This window comes from Mustela erminea, chromosome 5 (genome assembly GCF_009829155.1).
Source record: "Mustela erminea isolate mMusErm1 chromosome 5, mMusErm1.Pri, whole genome shotgun sequence".
In the NCBI taxonomy this organism is placed as follows: domain Eukaryota; kingdom Metazoa; phylum Chordata; class Mammalia; order Carnivora; family Mustelidae; genus Mustela; species Mustela erminea.
Window position 1 is genome coordinate 101,235,844 of NC_045618.1, and position 19,098 is coordinate 101,254,941.

The 19,098-nt window shown below is 40.2% G+C and overlaps 2 protein-coding genes across 5 annotated transcripts in view; one reads left to right on the plus strand and one right to left on the minus strand.

Moving 5' to 3' along the window:
• Positions 1–17,581, minus strand: part of TXNDC16 (thioredoxin domain containing 16) — a 112,039-nt gene extending 94,458 nt beyond the window's left edge. Inside the window, exons 1-4 of one of the 4 annotated variants that reach the window (XM_032344233.1) lie at positions 17,260–17,581; positions 6,450–6,561; positions 5,547–5,853; positions 3,877–3,959 (exon numbers count right to left, since the gene is read on the minus strand). In XM_032344233.1, the coding sequence (XP_032200124.1) occupies positions 3,877–3,959; positions 5,547–5,709 (246 nt within the window). In that variant the 5' untranslated portion in view covers positions 5,710–5,853; positions 6,450–6,561; positions 17,260–17,581. Of the gene's footprint in view, positions 1–3,876; positions 3,960–5,546; positions 5,854–6,449; positions 6,566–17,259 lie in introns of all 4 variants that reach the window. The other 3 variants (XM_032344232.1, XM_032344231.1, XM_032344235.1) reach the window with 3 other exon arrangements.
• A 184-nt stretch (positions 17,582–17,765) lies between these two features.
• The window catches only part of GPR137C (G protein-coupled receptor 137C), a 66,878-nt gene continuing 65,545 nt past the window's right edge, over positions 17,766–19,098 (plus strand). The window contains exon 1 of the mRNA XM_032344237.1: positions 17,766–18,490. Within this exon, the coding sequence (XP_032200128.1) occupies positions 18,071–18,490 (420 nt within the window). The 5' untranslated portion in view covers positions 17,766–18,070. The remainder of the gene's footprint in view (positions 18,491–19,098) is intronic.

Below are 19,098 nucleotides of genomic sequence, written 5' to 3' on the forward strand. Positions count from 1 at the left end.
AACCAGGTAGAAAAGGAAAGAAACAATTAAGACAGGACAAAAAATCATGAGTAAAAGCCAAGAAGCAGAAGTAAGTGGTAAGTTGGGAGCATGAAAGCATCTCAACAGCTGGAATACAAAAACTGTTGGTTTCTTACCCAAAATCCATCCTTCTCTTTTGTTTTACTAACAGAACTTCCCTAAACCCAAGTGCCCCAATGAAAGACTTTTCCAGACTCCCCAACAGGTACAGATGGCTGAACAGTGTTTGAAGTCACTGGCATTGGATTCCAGATGGTTCCTAAAAGGGAGCTGACTTACACTCTTTTCCCACTTCTTTCTGACAAAAAACAGACAAGGCAGCTAGGGCACCAGCAGTAATCATGGACCATAAAACATCTTGAAAGGAGAAACCCTTGCTGAGGATGGTGCCACAGAAACAATGAACCTTAATCACTGATGACATTAAAGCAGCCATAACAGCCCTTGATAGTTTATAATCTAGACTCTGTGTGAAAAATATAAGGATAATCCTGGCAGCAACAGGAAGACACAATGGAAGGCAAGTGAGCGCAAAGATAAGGAGGCAGGTTAAATGAGTATCACATCAGTGCAGGGCAAAGATGACTGGCACCTGAAGTAAAGCAAAGAAGGACAGAAGAGGTTCAAGAGATTTTTCACCAATCCAGCAAGGAGATCTAGCGAGAAGACTGGGCATGTGTTTTTAGCATGGGATAGAGGAGAGAGGAAAGAGATAAAGAGAATGAAGAGGTTTCGAGATGGGGCAAGGAGTAGCTGCTAACAAAACTTAAACTAAGGCTGGAAGAAAAAGTTATTTCATTTTAGACTTTGTAAGTTTTGTTTTTTTTTTTAAATGGGTTCGGGGTTTTCTGTGTCTCTGTGTGTGCATTGCTCAATTTAATTTTAACAGAGTCTGAAAGGAAGCAGGATGACAAGTGGGGAAGCCATGTTTATTTTCAAAAGCAAGAAAAGGAGAACTGATCCTCAGAAAAAAGTATTAGGAATAGAGAATTAGAATTAAAAGTCAGAATACAGCTACCCCCCCAAAAAATACCCCCCCCAAAAAAACTGAATGTTAGCAAGAATTTTTACAAGTCAGAGTATAGGGGATGATTGATATTATGACAATAGATTTTTTTTTTTCCATTCATCCCATTCAACATATATATGAACACCTACCGTATGTACCGTATGTTAGTCAGTCTTCTAGTCACCAGGGGTACAGTTAAGTTCCAAATAAAAATCTTTATCTTTAGAACTTACATTCTAAAAGTAGATACGATTTTAAAAACTAATTAATATGCAGTGTTAAGTCCCATATAGAAAAAAATTCTAAGGGGACAGTGTATGACAGGACATTTTAGATAGGTAACCAAGGAAGGCTTACAGGAGGGAATGACCTTTGCACAAAGAACAGAAGGAATGGAACGATGCATATGATTATATAAATATATGGAAGAGAGAAGTTCTAAACAGCAGGGAAAATATTTGCAAAGGCCTTATGGAAAAAAACAATTCTAGCTTGTCCAAGTAACAAAAAAATGACCTGTAGGTTTCAGGAACAAACTGAGCTAGGTAAAGAGACAAAAAATGAAATTAGAGAGGAAACCAGTGTCAGTAAAAGGGAAAGTTTCTATTTTATCCTAATCTAATGGGAAGGGGTAGCAAAGTGACCTGATACATATGAATTATGTGTGGAGAAAAGTTTAGTGGGACAAGAGTTAAAGGAGAAAGACCAATTATTAGAAGGCTACTATAATTTCCCAGATGAGAAGTGAAAAAGATTTAGATGGGGCAGGGTGTGGTGAAAGTGTAGGATGTGAGAAGATTTAAGAAGTTTTAATAATAGAACCTAAAGATTTATTGATGGATTGTTTACAACAAAAAGAAGAGTCAAGATGATCTAAAGGTTTTTTTGTTTTAAAACCTGCTTTGATGGGACGCCTAGGTGGCTCAGTTGGTTAAGCAGCTGCCTTTGGCTCAGGTCATGATCCCAGGGTCCTGGGATCGAGTCCCACATCAGGCTCCTTGCTCGGCAGGGAGCCTGCTTCTCCCTCTGCCTCTGCCTGCCTCTTTGTCTGCCTGTGCTCGCTAGCTCTCTCTCCCTCTGTCTCTGACAAATAAATAAATAAAATCTTTAAAATAAATAAATAAATAAATAAAACCTGCTTTGATATAGTAAGATAGCTACACCAGCTTTCTTCTGATCATCACTTACATGATACATCTTTTTCCTTCATTTACCTTGAAGATGTCTGAAGCCTTTATTTTAGGATGAATTTCTAAATAGTACAGAGTAGGGTTTGGTTATCATACCTAGCTTTGTCTTAACTGGAACATTTAGTCTAATTTATAATTTATTGTTTCCTTCATCTGCATCTTCTTCCTGAAATCTTAACTTTTAAAGACAATCTCAAAATGCTACTTTTTGTCAAGTCTTTCCTACTACCACACATGACCTTCTGCCCTGATAATCAGGTATGAGCTTCCCTTCCTTTAAACCTAAATGGCATTTTACTTGTAACTATTACAATGATTGTGTTCTGCTAATTTCTGAAATGATTTGCAAATATATTTTTTCTCCCCTATATAGGATCTAAATTCTCCAAGGAAATAGACCGGATCTTAGTCACATATCTATCTAAAAGACTCCTAAAAAAAAAATCTATCTAAAAGCTCCTGTGCTCAAGACATCCAGACCTCGCTCTATGCAGCTCATCTATTGGGCTGTTCCAGGGCTCCATCATTTATAATAAACCAGTACTAGAAAACAAAGTGTTTTCCCTTAATCCTGAGAGCCATTACAGCAAATTATCAAAGCCCCCAATTTGTAGCCAAGTCAGGCAGAAGTTGTAGGTAACCTGGGAATCCACTCCTTGGGACTGGCATCTAAAGCTGGCAGGGGGAAAGCAGTCTTATAGAACTGAGCCCTTAACCTGTAAGATCTGGGCTAAGTGGGCGGCTAGTGACAGAACTGATTGGTGTGGGAAAATTCACACATTTGATGTCAAAAGTATTCTCTGGGTAGAGGAAAGAGTTTCCCTTTAATAGCCAAAATTAGTTAACCTTTCTATGCTTCCTGCCCTGGGAACTCTAGCTATAGGGACCAAGTGGGACAGTGACCATCTCTCAAAGGTAGAAGGCTAATGAACTAAGAAAGAATAAATGTACACAGAAAGTTAGGTAGACACTAATCTGAGAGAATTCAATAATCACTGGGTTTTAATCATTCAATTTTCTGAGGTACAAATTCCAAGATTAAATGAAAAGCTCATGGAGCTATCTAATCTATGACACATGTGGAAATTTTCCATATACTCAATGACAAGTTTAAACACTTTTTTGAGAAAAAAATTAAATATATCATTTCAAGTTAGAGTGTTTGACTTTATTCTAAAAATAAAGGGAAAATTGAAACATAAGTAATTATAAAGACTCAGAAGACTAGAAAAGCAAACAATTGCTTCAATTTTTGTACCTCAGTTTGTGGTCATAAACTGAGCTAATAAACTGAAATTTAATAAATAATTGAATATAAAGATCTATTATAATATATTTGTCAGGCAAAACAAAACAACAAAGCCTAACTATAAGACTGAAAACTGAACCATGGCCTCAATAAAACAGTTTACAAAATAAATTAAATTCTAAGCCAAAGAATTCTGAACAGCTTTTTTTCTTCATGTATTAATTTACACAATAACCTGGAACTATCTTTCAGTGCTTCTGTTTTTTCATACATAAAACGGTAGGAAAAAAATTTTTCCAGTCTGGAAAAAGGTGTGAAACATAAGTATACTTAGATACTCAGCCTTAAGTCATATAATTGTAAAGTGTCTGTCACTAATAATTTAGTAACAAAAAATGTCTTCCTACCTTTGCAACTGAAATTCCATAGTCCTGGAGAGGTTTAACAGCCTCATTCAGTTGTTCAAGAAATACAGAGTTTCTTGGAGAATCTAAAAATAAGAAATGTTTAATGAATATTTTATGGCTTGCTCCTTAGAAAAGATGAATTTTTAAAGCTAAACCTGAAAGCTTCACACTAAAGAAGAAACAGATCAGTATGCCCTAAAAGTATACAAAACAACAAATAATCAAGTAAACATACCTAGTTATATATTTTTATACCCTTATTTCCTATTGCCTCATCATTCATATTTCTAATGATTTTATGATATATTTTAACTTTGTAAGTACATTTTTTAAATTTCTAAAACAAGGGGCGCCTGGGTGGCTCAGTGGGTTAAAGCCTCTGCCTTCTACTCAGGTCATGATCCCAGACTCCTGGGATCAAGCCCCTTATCGGGCTCTCTGCTCAGCAGGGAGCCTGATTCCTTCCTCTCTCTCTCTCTGCCTGCCTCTCTGCCTACTTGTGATCTTTCTCTGTCAAATAAATAAATAAAATCTTTAAAAAAAATTATAAAACAAGAATAGAATAAATATTTAATCTAGGAGTACCTAGGTGGCTCAGTGGGTTAAGCCTCTGCCTTCAGCTCAGGTCATGATCTCAGGGTCCTGGTCAAGCCCTGCATCAGGCTCTCTGCTCAGCAGGGAGCCTGCTTCCCCGTCTCTCTCTGCCTGCTCTCTGCCTACTTGTGGTCTCGCTGTCAAATAAATAAATAAAAAATCTTTAAAAAAAATTTTTTTTTAATTTAAAGCTAAATTAATTGACATTATTTTTCCAAGTTTAATACCACATACACAACACACATGGATACATGTACAAAACTTTCAAAACAATTTTAAAGCTTTTTTTTTAATGAGAGAAAGAGAGAGAGCATGCATGCAAGTGAGGGGGAGGGGCAGCAGGAGAGGAAGAGAATCTCAAGCAGGCTCCACATCCAGCACAGAGCCCATTGTGGGGTTCAATCTCACCACCCTGAGATCATGACCTGAGCTGAAATCAAGAATCCAACACTTAACTGACTGAGCCACCCAGGCGCCCCTCAAAATAATTTTAAATATCATTTTCAAATGACAATTAGAAGAGAACCAACAGAAATGTGGATTCGTTCCACTTACTAATTCCAAGAATAGTTTTTTTTTCAGGGATAAAGACTTAATGAGACCATTACAATTTTTAGTTATGTTCAACTGGTTATCAGTGTAATTAATGGTACAGCTAAAACAAGGTATAAAACAAAAGTGTTACTAATATATCATTTAAAGTTTTAAAACACTTTTATTTGTTCACTAAAAATACCAAAAAGTATACTTTCAGAAATGACTAGATGAAATTCAGATGTAATTCTACTAATCGCTAATTCTTATCTAGTATTTACTATGGACTAGTCACATAAGTAAATTCATTTAATCCTTACAACAAATTTATAAACTATTATTTCCTCATTAAAGATATAACAAAAACACAGAGAGGCTAGGTGACTTGATCAAAATCATACAGTGGCAAAATCGGGATTTAAACTCAGGCAGGCATAATTTAGTAGCAGCTTAATGGCACATAATACTAATCCCACTGAGAATATTAATTAAACAGCAATAGAAACATCACAAAAATCATGTAGAATATAAAAAATACTTACCAGCTTGACAAAAATAAGCTAAGGAGGCTTTTCCTGGTTGTAATGTACTGAAATATTTCTGAGGACTCAGTTCTGATAGAGAGCCTACTGCTGACTTACAAAAAATGCACATCATGACAAAAGAGATGCCCACTCTAAATAAATTGAAACTGGAAGACATCATCAGCTGTAGTTGTACATGGGCAGAAGGTTTTTGTCTGTTTTTTTCAGTGTTGCGGTTCTGTTGCCTAGGGTAATATCTAGCAAGAGCAGGTGTTCAACAAAGTTTTGCTGAATAAATTTGTTAAACAAATGAATGAAGTAAAATCTGCAAAAAGAATAATATAAGGCATTACTTATATATTTGATCTTGCCAGTACTTTCCTATTTCCTTCTAGTAAATATTTGAGAGGGATGGTATAAAATGACATTGATTTAATAATACTATTGATTTTTGATACTTGCAAAAGATATCAAAGATATCTAGAAAATTCAATATGAAATATTTTGAGTTTAATAGATATTTACTAAAGGATGTTAAGCTAATTGTCATTTTTACGGGTTCTAAAATTAATTCTCAAACATTGTTTAATCCTTGTTTTAAATTAGGTATTTTATCTTTCTCTACCTAGAACAGACTTACAATCAATACCGTTATTTAGTACCATTAAATGGGAGTGAGACATCCAAAATCTACATCTACTATGTCCACATTCTTTTTATTTTATGTTCCCTAGAAGACAGCTATAAAAACTCTTAAAAGGACATTTCTTCTAAATATACTTTTAATACATGACTTAGACTTATTTATATAGCTTAGAAATTCAAGCATCTTTTCCAACCCATATTTTAATTCAACTCTATCTTCTGAACTCAGATTTGTTTTAGACATCCTCCTTTCATCTTCCTTCATGCTGTACTTACTTCCATGCTATCCTCTGCATCTGTTGTCAATTCTTCCTCTTCCGTTTTGCTACCTTCAAATCTCTCTTGAACAATTTCTTCTTTCAGGAAGTTTTTCTACTGATGATCTATACTACCTAAATTTAAAAGAAGATAGTTTGGGAAAATATATCATACTTCTAGGAGGTAATATACACCCACAAGCATAGGTGAAAATTTTAATTTTTTTTAAATTTCAAACATAAGGAGAGGGGTATGCTTTCTCAGTAAAGAATAAAATGATAGAAGAATGAAAAATTTAGTGAAAATTATACTAAACTGGGTATTTACTTCATTTTTTTTTTTTTTTTTTTTTTTTTTTTTTAAGATTTTACTTATTTATTTGTCAGGGGTTGGGGGTAGCATGCACAAGCTACAAGCTAAGAAGTTGCACGCAGAGGGAAACAAAGGCTCCCCACTGAGCAAGGAGCTAGAACTCTAGGATGATAACCTGAGCCAAAGGCAGATGATCAACTAACTGAGCCACCCAGGCATCCCTACTTTGCTCTTTTAATCTTATCAGTAAGCATGTAACTTCTCTCCTTAAGAAGCAGGTATTCCTATGATCCTATATCTTGTTTCTTAAATTCCACCTATCAGTGAGGTCATATGGTAATTGTCTTTCTCTGATTGACTTATTTCACTTAGCATAATACCCTCTAGTTCCATCCATGTTGTTGCATATGACAAGATTTCTTTTTTTTTTTTTTTTTTTGATGGCTGCAAATAATAGGAGAAGAGAGAAAAAATTGAAACAAGACAAAACCAGAGAGGGAGACAAACCATAAGAGACTCTTAATCTTAGGAAAAAAACTGAGGGTTGCTGGAGGGGAGGAGGTAGACGAATGGGGTAACTGGGTGATGGACATTGGGGAGGGTATGAGTTGTAATGAGCACTGGGTATTAGATAAGACTGATGAATCACAGACCTGTACCCCTGAAACAAATAGTACATTATATATTAATTAATTGAATTTAAATTTAAAAAAATAAATTTTTAAAAACCAGCTATTCTTTTAAAAAAAATAGGAACTAATTACTTAATTACTTCTTTTATTAATTATTTTTATTAACATATAATTATTATTTGCCCCAGGGGTATATGTCTGTGAATCATCAGGCTTACACATTTCACAGCACTCACCATATCACCTACTTTCTCCAATGTCCATAACCCAACCACCCTCTCCACAGCCCCTTCCCCCCAGCAGCCTCCAGTTTGTTTTGTGAGATTAAGAGTCTCTCATGGTTTGTCTTCCTCCCAATCCCATCTTGTTTCATTTTTGTTTTCTTCCTTCCTTCCCTACCCTCATCAATTTCTTCTTAACATTATTTTCATTAGAGCTAATTTATATCAATTCATTAGAGCTGATATTTAATAATGAACAAGAGTTCAAAAATTCAAGTAGAATGAGTGAGGACTGTGAGGAGGCATATAAAAAAGTAAGTTTAATGATATAATTAAGGGGTATCCTTGATATTAACACTGATTACATATTACAGTCATTTTAAACCAGTGTATTTTAAAGCCAATTATATTAATGGCAATGGTTTAAAATAGGTCATTCAATATTTTCTTTATGGGGGGATGGGAAATGTATGCATCCTGAGGCTAAGATAATAAGTATATAACATTTATTACTATACAAAATAACTAAAACCTAATGAAAAGATAAAACTTTTAAATAAAAGTACACTCGAACAATTCAAGTATAAATATAATTTTTCCTGGGCTTGTGGTTACAATGCAGTTATTTTAACACTAGTTGGACAGTAGGGTTAACATAGGATTCTTTTCCCATAGAATGAATTTTGTAGCAGCAAAAGGTCTAACTGCACAGTCGGTGCTACAATACTTTCCCACACCAGTTCATTGGACGAATGAAATTATAGATGTGAAAGTACTATGCATTTCATCAATTAGAGGTGTTGGTGATTATTCTTACATACATACTTTGAAGGATAGGAACTCATTAGTAACTAAAACCTTTGCAGTTTGTTCCATCTTTGATAAATTTGATTCTTCAAGAAATTACTTAGAGCAGAGAATATTGCACAGGTCAGCCAGAAATAGCTTACATGATTATAATAAAATAAACACTGAATAAATAAATAAATTTTAAGAAAAATAAACATTGAATAATGATTTAACTAAATTTAAGACAACCACAGTTCAGAGGATGAGGAGACAGAAAGTAAGGAAACACAAAGTCACGGTGGGAAAAGGAATAAAAGAGCTAAATCTTCACTTTCACAACACCAAAAGCCAAGTTTATTAGAAATAGGAAGATCGATGCCATAAGAAACAGGGAGCAATTTAAAAAACTGCCCCTAAGGAATAAGAAATTGGAGGAGGACGATAACAAGGGGATTTCTGAAGTCTTACATAGAACCATCTAACTCTTTAAATAGTGTACCTTCTCATATTGATTTTAAAAGTTAAAGTCATCCTATTTAGACTACGTCAAAACAAAAAGTTCTGCACAGCAAAGAAAACAACCAACAAAACCAAAAAACAATCTATTCAATAGGTGAAGATATCTACTTACAACATATCCAAAGAAGTGTTAGTATCCAAAATACACAAAGAACTTAAACAACTCAACATCAAAAAAAAAAAAAGTAATCCAATTTAAAAATGGACAGAAGACAAAAACAGAAATTTACCCAAAGATGATATACAGATGACCAACAGACCCAAGAAAATATGCTCAACATCACTCATTGTCAGGAAAATGCAAATCAAAACCACAATGAGATAGCACCTGGCCTCTACCAGAGGGCTAAAATCAAAAGTTCAAGAAACAACAAGCATTGGCGAAGATGTGGATAAAACGGAACCCTCATGCACTGTTGATGGGAGCAAACTGGTATAGCCACTGTGGAAAACAGTATGGAAGTACCCCCCAAAATATAACTACCCTATGACCCAGTAATTGCACTACTGGGTATTTACCCAAAGAATATAAAAACACTAATTCAAAAAGATTCATATACATTTATGTTTATTGCAGCATTACTTGGCAATAGCCAAACTATGGAAGCAGCCTAAGTGTCCACAACTAGGTAAAAGAATAAAGAAGATATAGTATATATACATTAGAATATTATTCAGCCATAAAAAAGAATGAAATCCTGCCATTTGCAACAACATGGATGGATCTAGAAGGTATAATGCTAAGTGAAATAAGTAAGAGAAAGACAAATACCATATGATTTCATTCAAATGTGGAAATTAAATAAAACAAATGCAGAAAAAAAGAGACACACAAACCAAAAACCAGACTCTTAACTGTAGAGAACAGAAGGTTACCAGAGGAGAGGTGGGTTGAGGGGGGATGGATAAAACAGGTGAAAGGGATTAAGAGTACACTTCTCTTGGGGCACCTGGGTAGATCAGTTGGTTGAGCGCCAACTCTTGGTTTGGTTTCACGTTATGATCTCAGGGTCCTGATATCAAGACTTGGGATGTTGGTTGAGCAACCAACTCTTGGTTTTGTTTCACGTTATGATCTCAGGGTCCTGATATCAAGACTTGGGATGTGCCCCACGCAAAGCAGGTAAAATGCTTAAGGATTCTTCCTCTCCCTCTGCCCCTCGCTGAGCTCAGATGCGCAGGCGCTCTTTAAAATAAATAAATAAATCTTAAAAAAAAAAAAAGAGTATACTTCTCTTTATGAGCACTGAGTAATATATGGAATTGTTGAACTGCTATATTGTATACCTGAAACTAATACAACACTGTAGGTTGATTACACTGGCATTAAAATAATACAAATGAAAATTAAACATTAAAGTTATTACTTGTATGGAATCACATTTTCCATAGCTCCTACTCCTATTACTCCAACTTATCCCTGTGGGGCTACAGAAGAATGTTCATTTCACATGCATGTAAAATAAAAATGCATTTGCCCAGAGACATGTTCTCCATATAAAAATATCTTTAAAGAGAAGGGAAGTATGAATGGGGAAGAGGGAGGGAATAAGAATACTAGTGAGAACAGAGTAAAAACAAAAATACAGAAGGTACTCGGTGACTCTTTTTCTCCAATAATTAGAAAATGAAACAGAAAACAATACTTAATTATTCAAAATCTAAACATTAGGTGCCTGGGTGGCTCAGTCAGTTAAGCACCCATCCTCCTTTGGCTCAGGTCATGATCTCGAGGTCCTGGGATCAAGTCCCACACCCAGCTCCCTGCTCAGCGAGAAGTCTGCTTCTCCCCACTCCCCACAAAAATAAATAAATAAATACTATTTTTAAAAAAGTTAAAAAACAAACTAAACATCAACAAAGAAATGAGTACCTTGGGAGGAATGTAACCTTGGTACTTTGGTGTAGTAATTTGTTGGTATGGGGTAAATAGTTCTGTTCTCCTGTAGAATGTAGGATTACACTTAACTTCTTGCACTTTCCACCTCTAGTGAATTGGTTGTGGCTGCCAGGTGACTTACTCTGGCCAATGAAATGTAAGCAGAAGTCTCATTCAGGCAACAGTTTAACAGCTAGTGTGGGGTAGGGCAGGAGTTATTTTCTTCTCTTACAGTCATCAAAGATGCTCAGCTGGTGGCTATTCCTCAGCGTGAGTCCCAGTATGAGCACAACACAGAGAACCCTCACTATGACACAAAGAGTGTGTGGCACAGGAGGAAATAAACCTTATTGTCAGAAGCCACTGAGCTTTGAGGGGTTATTATGGCAGCATAATCTAGTTTATCTTCACTGGTATACAAACTAGAATGAGGTGCTACCTTAACAGGAACCCCAAAACACTGGCTCAGAGGCCAAGGAGCAAGGACTATTTGGGGCCTAATCAGGGAAACTTTCATCAGAGACCAGAGCTTAGCAATCCATATTAAGGAGTGACAAAACATTTGACAAAACAGTCACTACAATAACTTGGAGGTGACACGCACCTAATGAATTTATAATGAGCATGTACCTAGGCTTGTGTGGCTAATGAACTTATATATGGCCCTAACAGAAGAGGCTGGTAGACAGAAGATGAGCACTGGGTGATAGTTGCTGTTGGTTATTTTTTTTTTATTAACATATAATGTATTATTAGCTCCAGGGGTACAGGTCTGTGAATCGCCAGGTTTACACACTTCACAGCACTCGCCATAGCACCTACCTTCCCCAGTGTCCATAACCCAACCACTTTCTCCCCCACCAACTCACCAAAGCAACCCTCAGTTTGTTTTGTGAGATTGAGTCTCTTATGGTTTGTCTCCCTCCTGATCCCATCTTGTTTCATTTTTTCCTTCCCTAACCCCCAAGCCCCCCACTTTGCCTCTCAACTTCCTCACATCAGGGAGATCATATGATAATGGTCTTTCTCTGATTGACCTTATTTCACTCAGCAGAATACCCTCTAGTTCCATCCACGTCATTGCAAATGGCAAGAGTTCATTTCTTTTGATGGCTGCATAGTATTCCACTGTATATATAGATACCATATCCTTTTTATCCATTCATCTGTTGACAGACATCTAGGTTCTTTCCATAGTTTGGCTCTTGTGGACATTGCTGCTATAAACATTTGGGTGCACGTACCCCTTCAGATCACTACATTTGTATCTTTGGGGTAAATACCCAGTAGTGCAATTGCTGGGTCATAGGGTAGCTCTATTTTCAAAGTTTTGAGGAACCTCTATGCTGTTTTCCAGAGTGGCTGCACCAGCTTGCATTCCCACCAAGACTGTAGGTGGTTATGTTTAACAAGGTGTTCAAATAAAGGTACTCAAAGAACCACCACCATCCAAGAGACTAACTGTTTAAAACTTAGTTCTTTAGCACCCACCCTTCTATCACCAGGAAGCAAGCTGACAAAACTGCTCAGCTATGGAAAGAGGCCATATTCTCCAAAATAAACTTCAGATGTGGCCAAAGATAATAAAAATGGAAGGACCTCCTGCAGAGTAAAGCCAAGGACCATGGAGAACTATGCCCTAGGGCATGTGCCAGAATAGCAACTGTTTGTTACTGGGTCTATAATAATGAGACAAACACAGACATTGAGTGTAGATGTCAAAAAGCTGTTATAACCCATTTTACACAGTAATTTTCTGTCTGCTGAATCTAAAAATTTTAAAATTGGGCTTGTCATTTGATAAGTGTTTTCATTCCATTTTTGTTGTAATTCATTTTTATTGTAGTTAACAAAAATACAAATTTAGATTTTGAATTATTAAGAATTTAAAAAAAAAAACCCAACCCTAGTCATTCATGACACACAGTTTGAAAAGCAATGACCTGGAGAACCCAGTGAACAGAAGAAGAACCCTGGCAATATCTGCCCAGTGAGATTTCAGAATTCCTATAGTCTCAAGTCTGCTATGTGTCTTCCATTCCTCCCCTCTCCAAATCGGAACACTTATTCGTATCTCTCCCTACGCTACCCTATGTATTCAACTGGAAGTGGGAAACAGATAACTTATAATGTCTAGACTGGTTAGAGATTAGCACTACTGGGCATTAGTCAGAGATCCCGGACTTTGAACTTGATATAGTGACTGGATGGGATTTGGGGGTTATGTCCACTGGGAAGGGCCAAGGATGAAGTACAGGTAAGAAGGAGAATATCTGTTCACAAAAAGGGTGGACTGTTCAAATGCTTCTAGTTCTCTACACATGTTAAGATTATACTTCCCCAATTCCTTGAAATAGGTATAGCCATGACTTGATTTGGCCAATGAAATGTGCAGTGACATACATAACTTCTGGCAGTTCTTCCTAGTCAATATATTCTCATGACCCACAACACATTTTTCTTCTGCTATGATGAATGATAACACTCAAAATGCAGCCTTCTCTGCTAAACCTAGTCTCAGAAAGAGGACAACATGGGGCAAAGCTCCCAGCTAACCCACAGTGAACACAAATTAAACATTGTTGTGTTAAATCCCTTAAGTCTGGGGGTTGTTATTACAGTACAACCCAGCCTAGACTTATTGGTTTTAATAACAGCTAAGAGGAAAGTGACTTGAACATAAATACATACACTGGATTTTCAAAGCAGTAAATATCAAAGAATTCATAGGAAATGGACCCAATTTCTCTGTAGGATAATTCTACAAATGAAGAAGACTGTTTCAAATGCAACAAACTATAACCACAACAGGTGCTAATACCAAAAGAAGGAAGTCACAGGCAAATGCTTGCCAATACTACACACATACATCGCCCAACTACATGCAGACTCATACCCTTTGAGCCTAGGGAGGGCCTTCAGTTTGTCAGTATAATACTCCTGTCAGTACTAATCAGAGTTGGTATGCAAGATGTAACTTTTGCCTCATCCCTAAACTCTAAACAAGTATACACCTGTACCATTTAAAAGTTGGTAGGGGCAGGGCGCCTGGGTGGCTCAGACGTTAAGTGTCTGCCTTCGGCTTAGGTCGTGGTCCCGGGGTCCTGGGATGGATTCCCGCATCGGGCTCCCTGCTCAGCAAGAAGCCTGCAGCTCCTTTTCCCACACTTCCTGCTTGTATTACCTCTCTCATGGTCTCTCTGTCAAATAAATTAATTAAATCTTAAAAAAAAAAAAAAAGTTGGTAGGGGCACCTGGGTGGCTCACTCGGTTAAGCAGTTCTTGATCTCAGTATAAGCCCCACATTGGGCTCCATACTAGACATGGAGACTACTTAAAAAAAAAAAAAAAAAGTTTGCAAAAAATGTGTGACATTTTACTAAGGACAAATACAAGAGAGTGACAAACACTGTGAGTTGGAACAATGAAGCTGTAGTACAAAAAGGGTTAAAGTTTGCAAATAGAAACACTAAATAAAAGGCAACAAAATTTGGGGACTCTGGGGTTGCTAAGTCAGTTAAGCAACCAACTCTTGATCTCAGCTCAGATCTTGATGTCAGGGTTGTGGGTTTGGCCCTGCACAGGGCTGCACGCTGGGCATGAAGCCAACTTACCAAAAACAAAAAGGCAACAAAATTTTGCTCAGCACCAAAATACTGAGAGTCCCCAGAGGGCAACGAGGAGGAAGAATTTCAACAGAAAAACATTCATCTTCCTGCTAGTGAGGGATAGGGGAAGGATCTGCCTTCATGTGTTCCACAGCTAGAGCAGCTGGTGACTCTCTACAGTTAGAACAATCCCATTTTGGGATTGGGTCCTGTTTATAATAATACTTGGCAAATAGTTTTTCTGCTTTGAAATGTTTGAAAGACCATTGTGCTAGAGTAATGTTCCCTCCTAGAAAACAATATTCAACCACTCTGCATTTGGACACATTTCAAATTTTAGAATATCAAGCAGCAAGCTTTTCTAGACGACCTTGGTTAGTTCCCCTTGATAGACTTAAATTTCCCTTATGATTAACCATAAAACTAAAAGTTTTCTCTCTCAAGAAAAAGAGGAAATTAACAACTATAAACACTAAACAAATTATACCAAGTCTGTGGGCATCATTCTCTGAGAAAAGACACATTTCATATTTTGCAACAAATGGGGCGTATAATGCTTACAAACTTCCTGTAAGAACATTCTGGCAAAAATTAGCTTATAGTTTAATGCTACTACTGGAGAAAACCTGCTCATTGAACCAGATTTAAATAAACTCTTGATTAGATATCATCAAAGTTTATCATTTAAGAGGCACCTGGGTGGCTCTGTGGGTTAAACCTCTGTCTTTGGCTCAGGTCATGGTCTCAGGGTCCTGGGATCGAGCCCCTCATCGGGCTCTCTGCTCAGAAGGGAGCCTGCTTCCCCTTCTCTCTTTGCCTGCCTCTCTGCCTACTTGTGACCTTTAAAAACGAAACAAAATAAAACAAACAAACAAAAGTTTATCATTTAAGATTCAATGGAAGCAATAAAAGGAATCAACCTCTCTCGACTTCAGAGCTTCTTCAAGGCAGCTGGGGCAAATCACCTATCTACAGCCCTCATGCAGGCCCAAAAGAGGAAGAGGGGGAAAAAAAAAACTATCTGGACATGCTCTGAAATAAAAAATTTAACAAGCAAAGACCTCAAACTAGTATGGGTACTAGTTTGAGGTCTTTGCTAGTATGGGTACTATCCAGATGTTGTTTACCATAACTTTGAATAGAGAATAACAGAGAAAAAGAATAACCAGTTCATGGTGAAAGTCTATTCATGAATGAAACATGTATCTCATCATTATGGAAGATACAAAAATAGGCATGTCAGGGAAAAGGAGGTTCTCCTGATTTTGAGGAGTGCCTAAAATCACAGAACTCTTGAGTTCCTGCTCAGTTTACAAGCTTAAGGGACACCTGGGGGGCCCAGTGCATTAAGCAGCTGCCTTCAGCTCAGGTCACGATCCCAGGGTCCTGGGATCAAGTCCTACATCAGGCTCCCTGCTCAGTGGGAAGTCTACTTCTCCCTTTCCCTTGCGCTCATGCTTGCTCTCTCTCAAATAAATAAAATTTTTAAAATATAGTAATTTCCCTTTTAAAAAGCAAATTGCAGGGGCGCCTGGGTGGCTCAGTGGGTTAAAGCCTCTGCCTTCGGCTCGGGTCATGGTCCCAGGGTCCTGGAATCAAGCCCCGCATGGGGCTCTCTGCTCGGCGGGGAGCCTGCTCCCTCCTCTCTCTGCCTGCCTCTCTGCCTACTTGTGATCTCTGTCTGTCAAATAAATAAATAAATAAATAATAAAATAAAAATAAAATCTTTAAAAAAAAAAAAAAAGCAAATTGCAAGCTAAAGCACACAACTGCTTAACGCAGACCTATTTCTTTCAACAAGTTGTACCCTGCTCTAGGCTACACTGTACACCCTGCTTAGCTGAATGTTTTATCTGAGAGATCCACATAATTACGCCAAGCCTAAACATCACAGTTTGTCAATATACCTATAAAGAATCCAAAACACATCAGCATCTGGTGCCTGGGTGAACCGCTGTCCCAGACTCTGTAGTACAAAATAGACTTTAAAGTTTCCTGTGGATCACTTAGCTAGGAAAGAAGGTAGCAAAACTCTTCTTACGCAAAGCATTAGGACAAAGAATGGTAAGTTACCGAAAGCTGAGTCTTAGTTGCACCAGTTAATGTAGCAGTGACTTTCAAAAGGATATTGAATTTGTGACGTGTCACTCACTCTAAAGAGAATGTAAATTGTTTTCTCATCATCCTGCATTACTTTGCTCATTTTATTGCCAAACGCTAAAAAGAAAAAAAATCAGCAAATGTCGTCAGTCCAACACACGTTGGAAGATCTACTCCTCGCTATGTACAGCAATAACATAATATAGCATTTGTTTTGCACCTCTCTGAGCCTCAAGAAGAGCGCCACCATCCACCCAGTACAGGACTAAGGATTGAAGGAATATATGTGGAATTTAAGCACAAACTACTCTACTTTTTTCTCCCTAGACATTCATCAGACTTAGCGTTCTTTTTCTGTCTTTTTCCCTACATTTGTGCTCAGAGCATCCTTTCCAATTCTTAGTTTCAAAGACCCACATTCCTCCTATTCACATCTCCTGTGGACATCCATCTCATCCTAAGATCACTCGTCCTCCCCCGAGGAAGAAGTTTGCTTAAAGCTTCAGTTCACTCTTCTCATTCCGTCCCCTCTCCCCACAAAGGGCTCACGTTTTTCTCGACGCTCATGCTGGGGGAAAAGAAGAAAGCAAAATGCCCCTGAGAAGGATGCAGGTGAGGCCCTTTTAAGCCAGACCCCAGAGCTCAGCGGCGTAGCCCTTGCTGGGGGACAGCCGCCAGGCTGAATCCCCATCCCGGCAGGCAGAAACCACAGCCCCTTCAAGGAAGGACCTCCGCTGCCACTCACCTGCCCGAGACCTGCGGCAAGACCTATCCAGAGGAACCCAGGCGGTTCCCGCGGCCGACAGTTCCCGCCACGTGAAGAAGAGGCAGAAGGTGGGGCCCCTGCCGGCTGGCCGGCAGCGACGAACGGCAGCCCCTACCTACTAGGGTGCAGCACAGCCAACCCCAGCGCCTGCGGCCACCACCGCATGGTGGGGTCGGCCTGCTGAGCAAAAAAACAACCCCAAGGCTCCTCCCCCTCCTCGTGCTCCTTACGTGCGGCCTCTCCAACCAATGGGAAGCTCAGGGGGAGGAGCGAGAGCCGCCCCAGGTGACAGGCGACCGCCGAGTCCTCCCGCCGGCGCGAGCTGGCGGTGCAGTTGCTGGGCCAATCGGCAATGTGGGTGGGGAGTAAAAGGGAGGGAGAAAGCGAGGAAAGCGGATACCCAATCAGATCTTGGAGCCTTCGAGCGACGGGTCCTGTGGCCCGTGGCCTTCCGAGCGCGGTGCGCAGGGGGCGTGCCCGCCTGGGCCAATCGGCGCGAGCCCACGGTGCGGAGCGAGCGCCTCAAATGCTCGGGTTTCTCAGCTGATTGTCTCCAGCCGAGAGTTGTTTTTTGCAGCTACCGAGCCGAGCCGCAGCAGGAGGAGCCGAGACCCCCCGGGGGGGCGGGGAGAGGAGGCGGGGTCCGGGGAGCCGCGGCTGCTCTGCGCGGGGCTCCGGGTCCTGTCACGGCGCTTCCTGGGGTTGGAGGTTGGGGTGGGTGGGGGGTAAGGGGGAAATCTTTCTCCCCCTCGACGACGGCTCTGAGTCCGGCCCCTTCCTTCCCGCGCTCTCTCTCCTGACCCCAGCCCCCTCATGAGGGTGTCCGTGCCGGGTCCGGCTGCCGGCCGCGAGCCCTCGACGCCCGGAGGCGGAGGCGGAGGCGCCGTCGCTGCCGCCTCAGGCGCCGCGGTGCCGGGCTCAGTGCAGTTGGCTCTGAGCATCCTGCACGCCCTGCTCTACGCCGCGCTCTTCGCCTTTGCCTACCTGCAGCTGTGGCGGCTGCTCCTGTACCGGGAGCGGCGGCTGAGTTACCAGAGCCTCTGCCTCTTCCTCTGTCTCCTGTGGGCAGCGCTCAGGACCACCCTCTTCTCCGCCGCCTTCTCTCTCAGCGGCTCCCTGCCCCTGCTCCGGCCGCCCGCTCACCTGCACTTCTTCCCCCACTGGCTGCTCTACTGCTTCCCCTCCTGTCTCCAGTTCTCCACGCTCTGTCTCCTCAACCTCTACCTGGCGGAGGTAAGGCGGGAGGACCGGCATGCGGGGCCGGGCGGGTGAGCGGTGCTGCTGCGATCAACTCGGGCTGAGGATCGGCGGGAGGGCGGGAGGGCGGGAGGGGGAGGGGGACCGGGCAGTTCGAGGCGGACCCTAGAGCAGCTTGGGGAAACTGAGGCACGCCTGGAGTGTGCGCCAGTGTGCTCGCCCTAAACTTAAGCGGCGGATTGACTCGGTTCCTGAGAAGCTGGCGGGATTGAGTGAGTGAGAGTGTGGGTTCCGACAACTTAAAACAGGACAACCCTTTGTTCGGTGTTTTGGCCCTCCAAGGTAAGGTGTTGGTGGTACCAACAAAGTGGCATCGCAAGAAGTAGCAGCCCCGGTAGCTCTGCCGAAGCTGGACTGTGTTGAGAGAGGTTGGATGCTGAGGTAGCAGCAGCTCTGCTGAAGCTGGACTGCTGCCAGCCATTACGTCACCAGGCAGAGCTGTTCCTCTGCTATTGTTGCTGCGTTTCTTTTATTAGAAGCTTATATTCCCTCCTGCATCTCCTTTCCTGTGGCTCGATAAGCCTCAAACAAATTCCGTTCGATAGTTCCCCAGCAGGGTTAATGATCAATAACCAAAGCCGAGG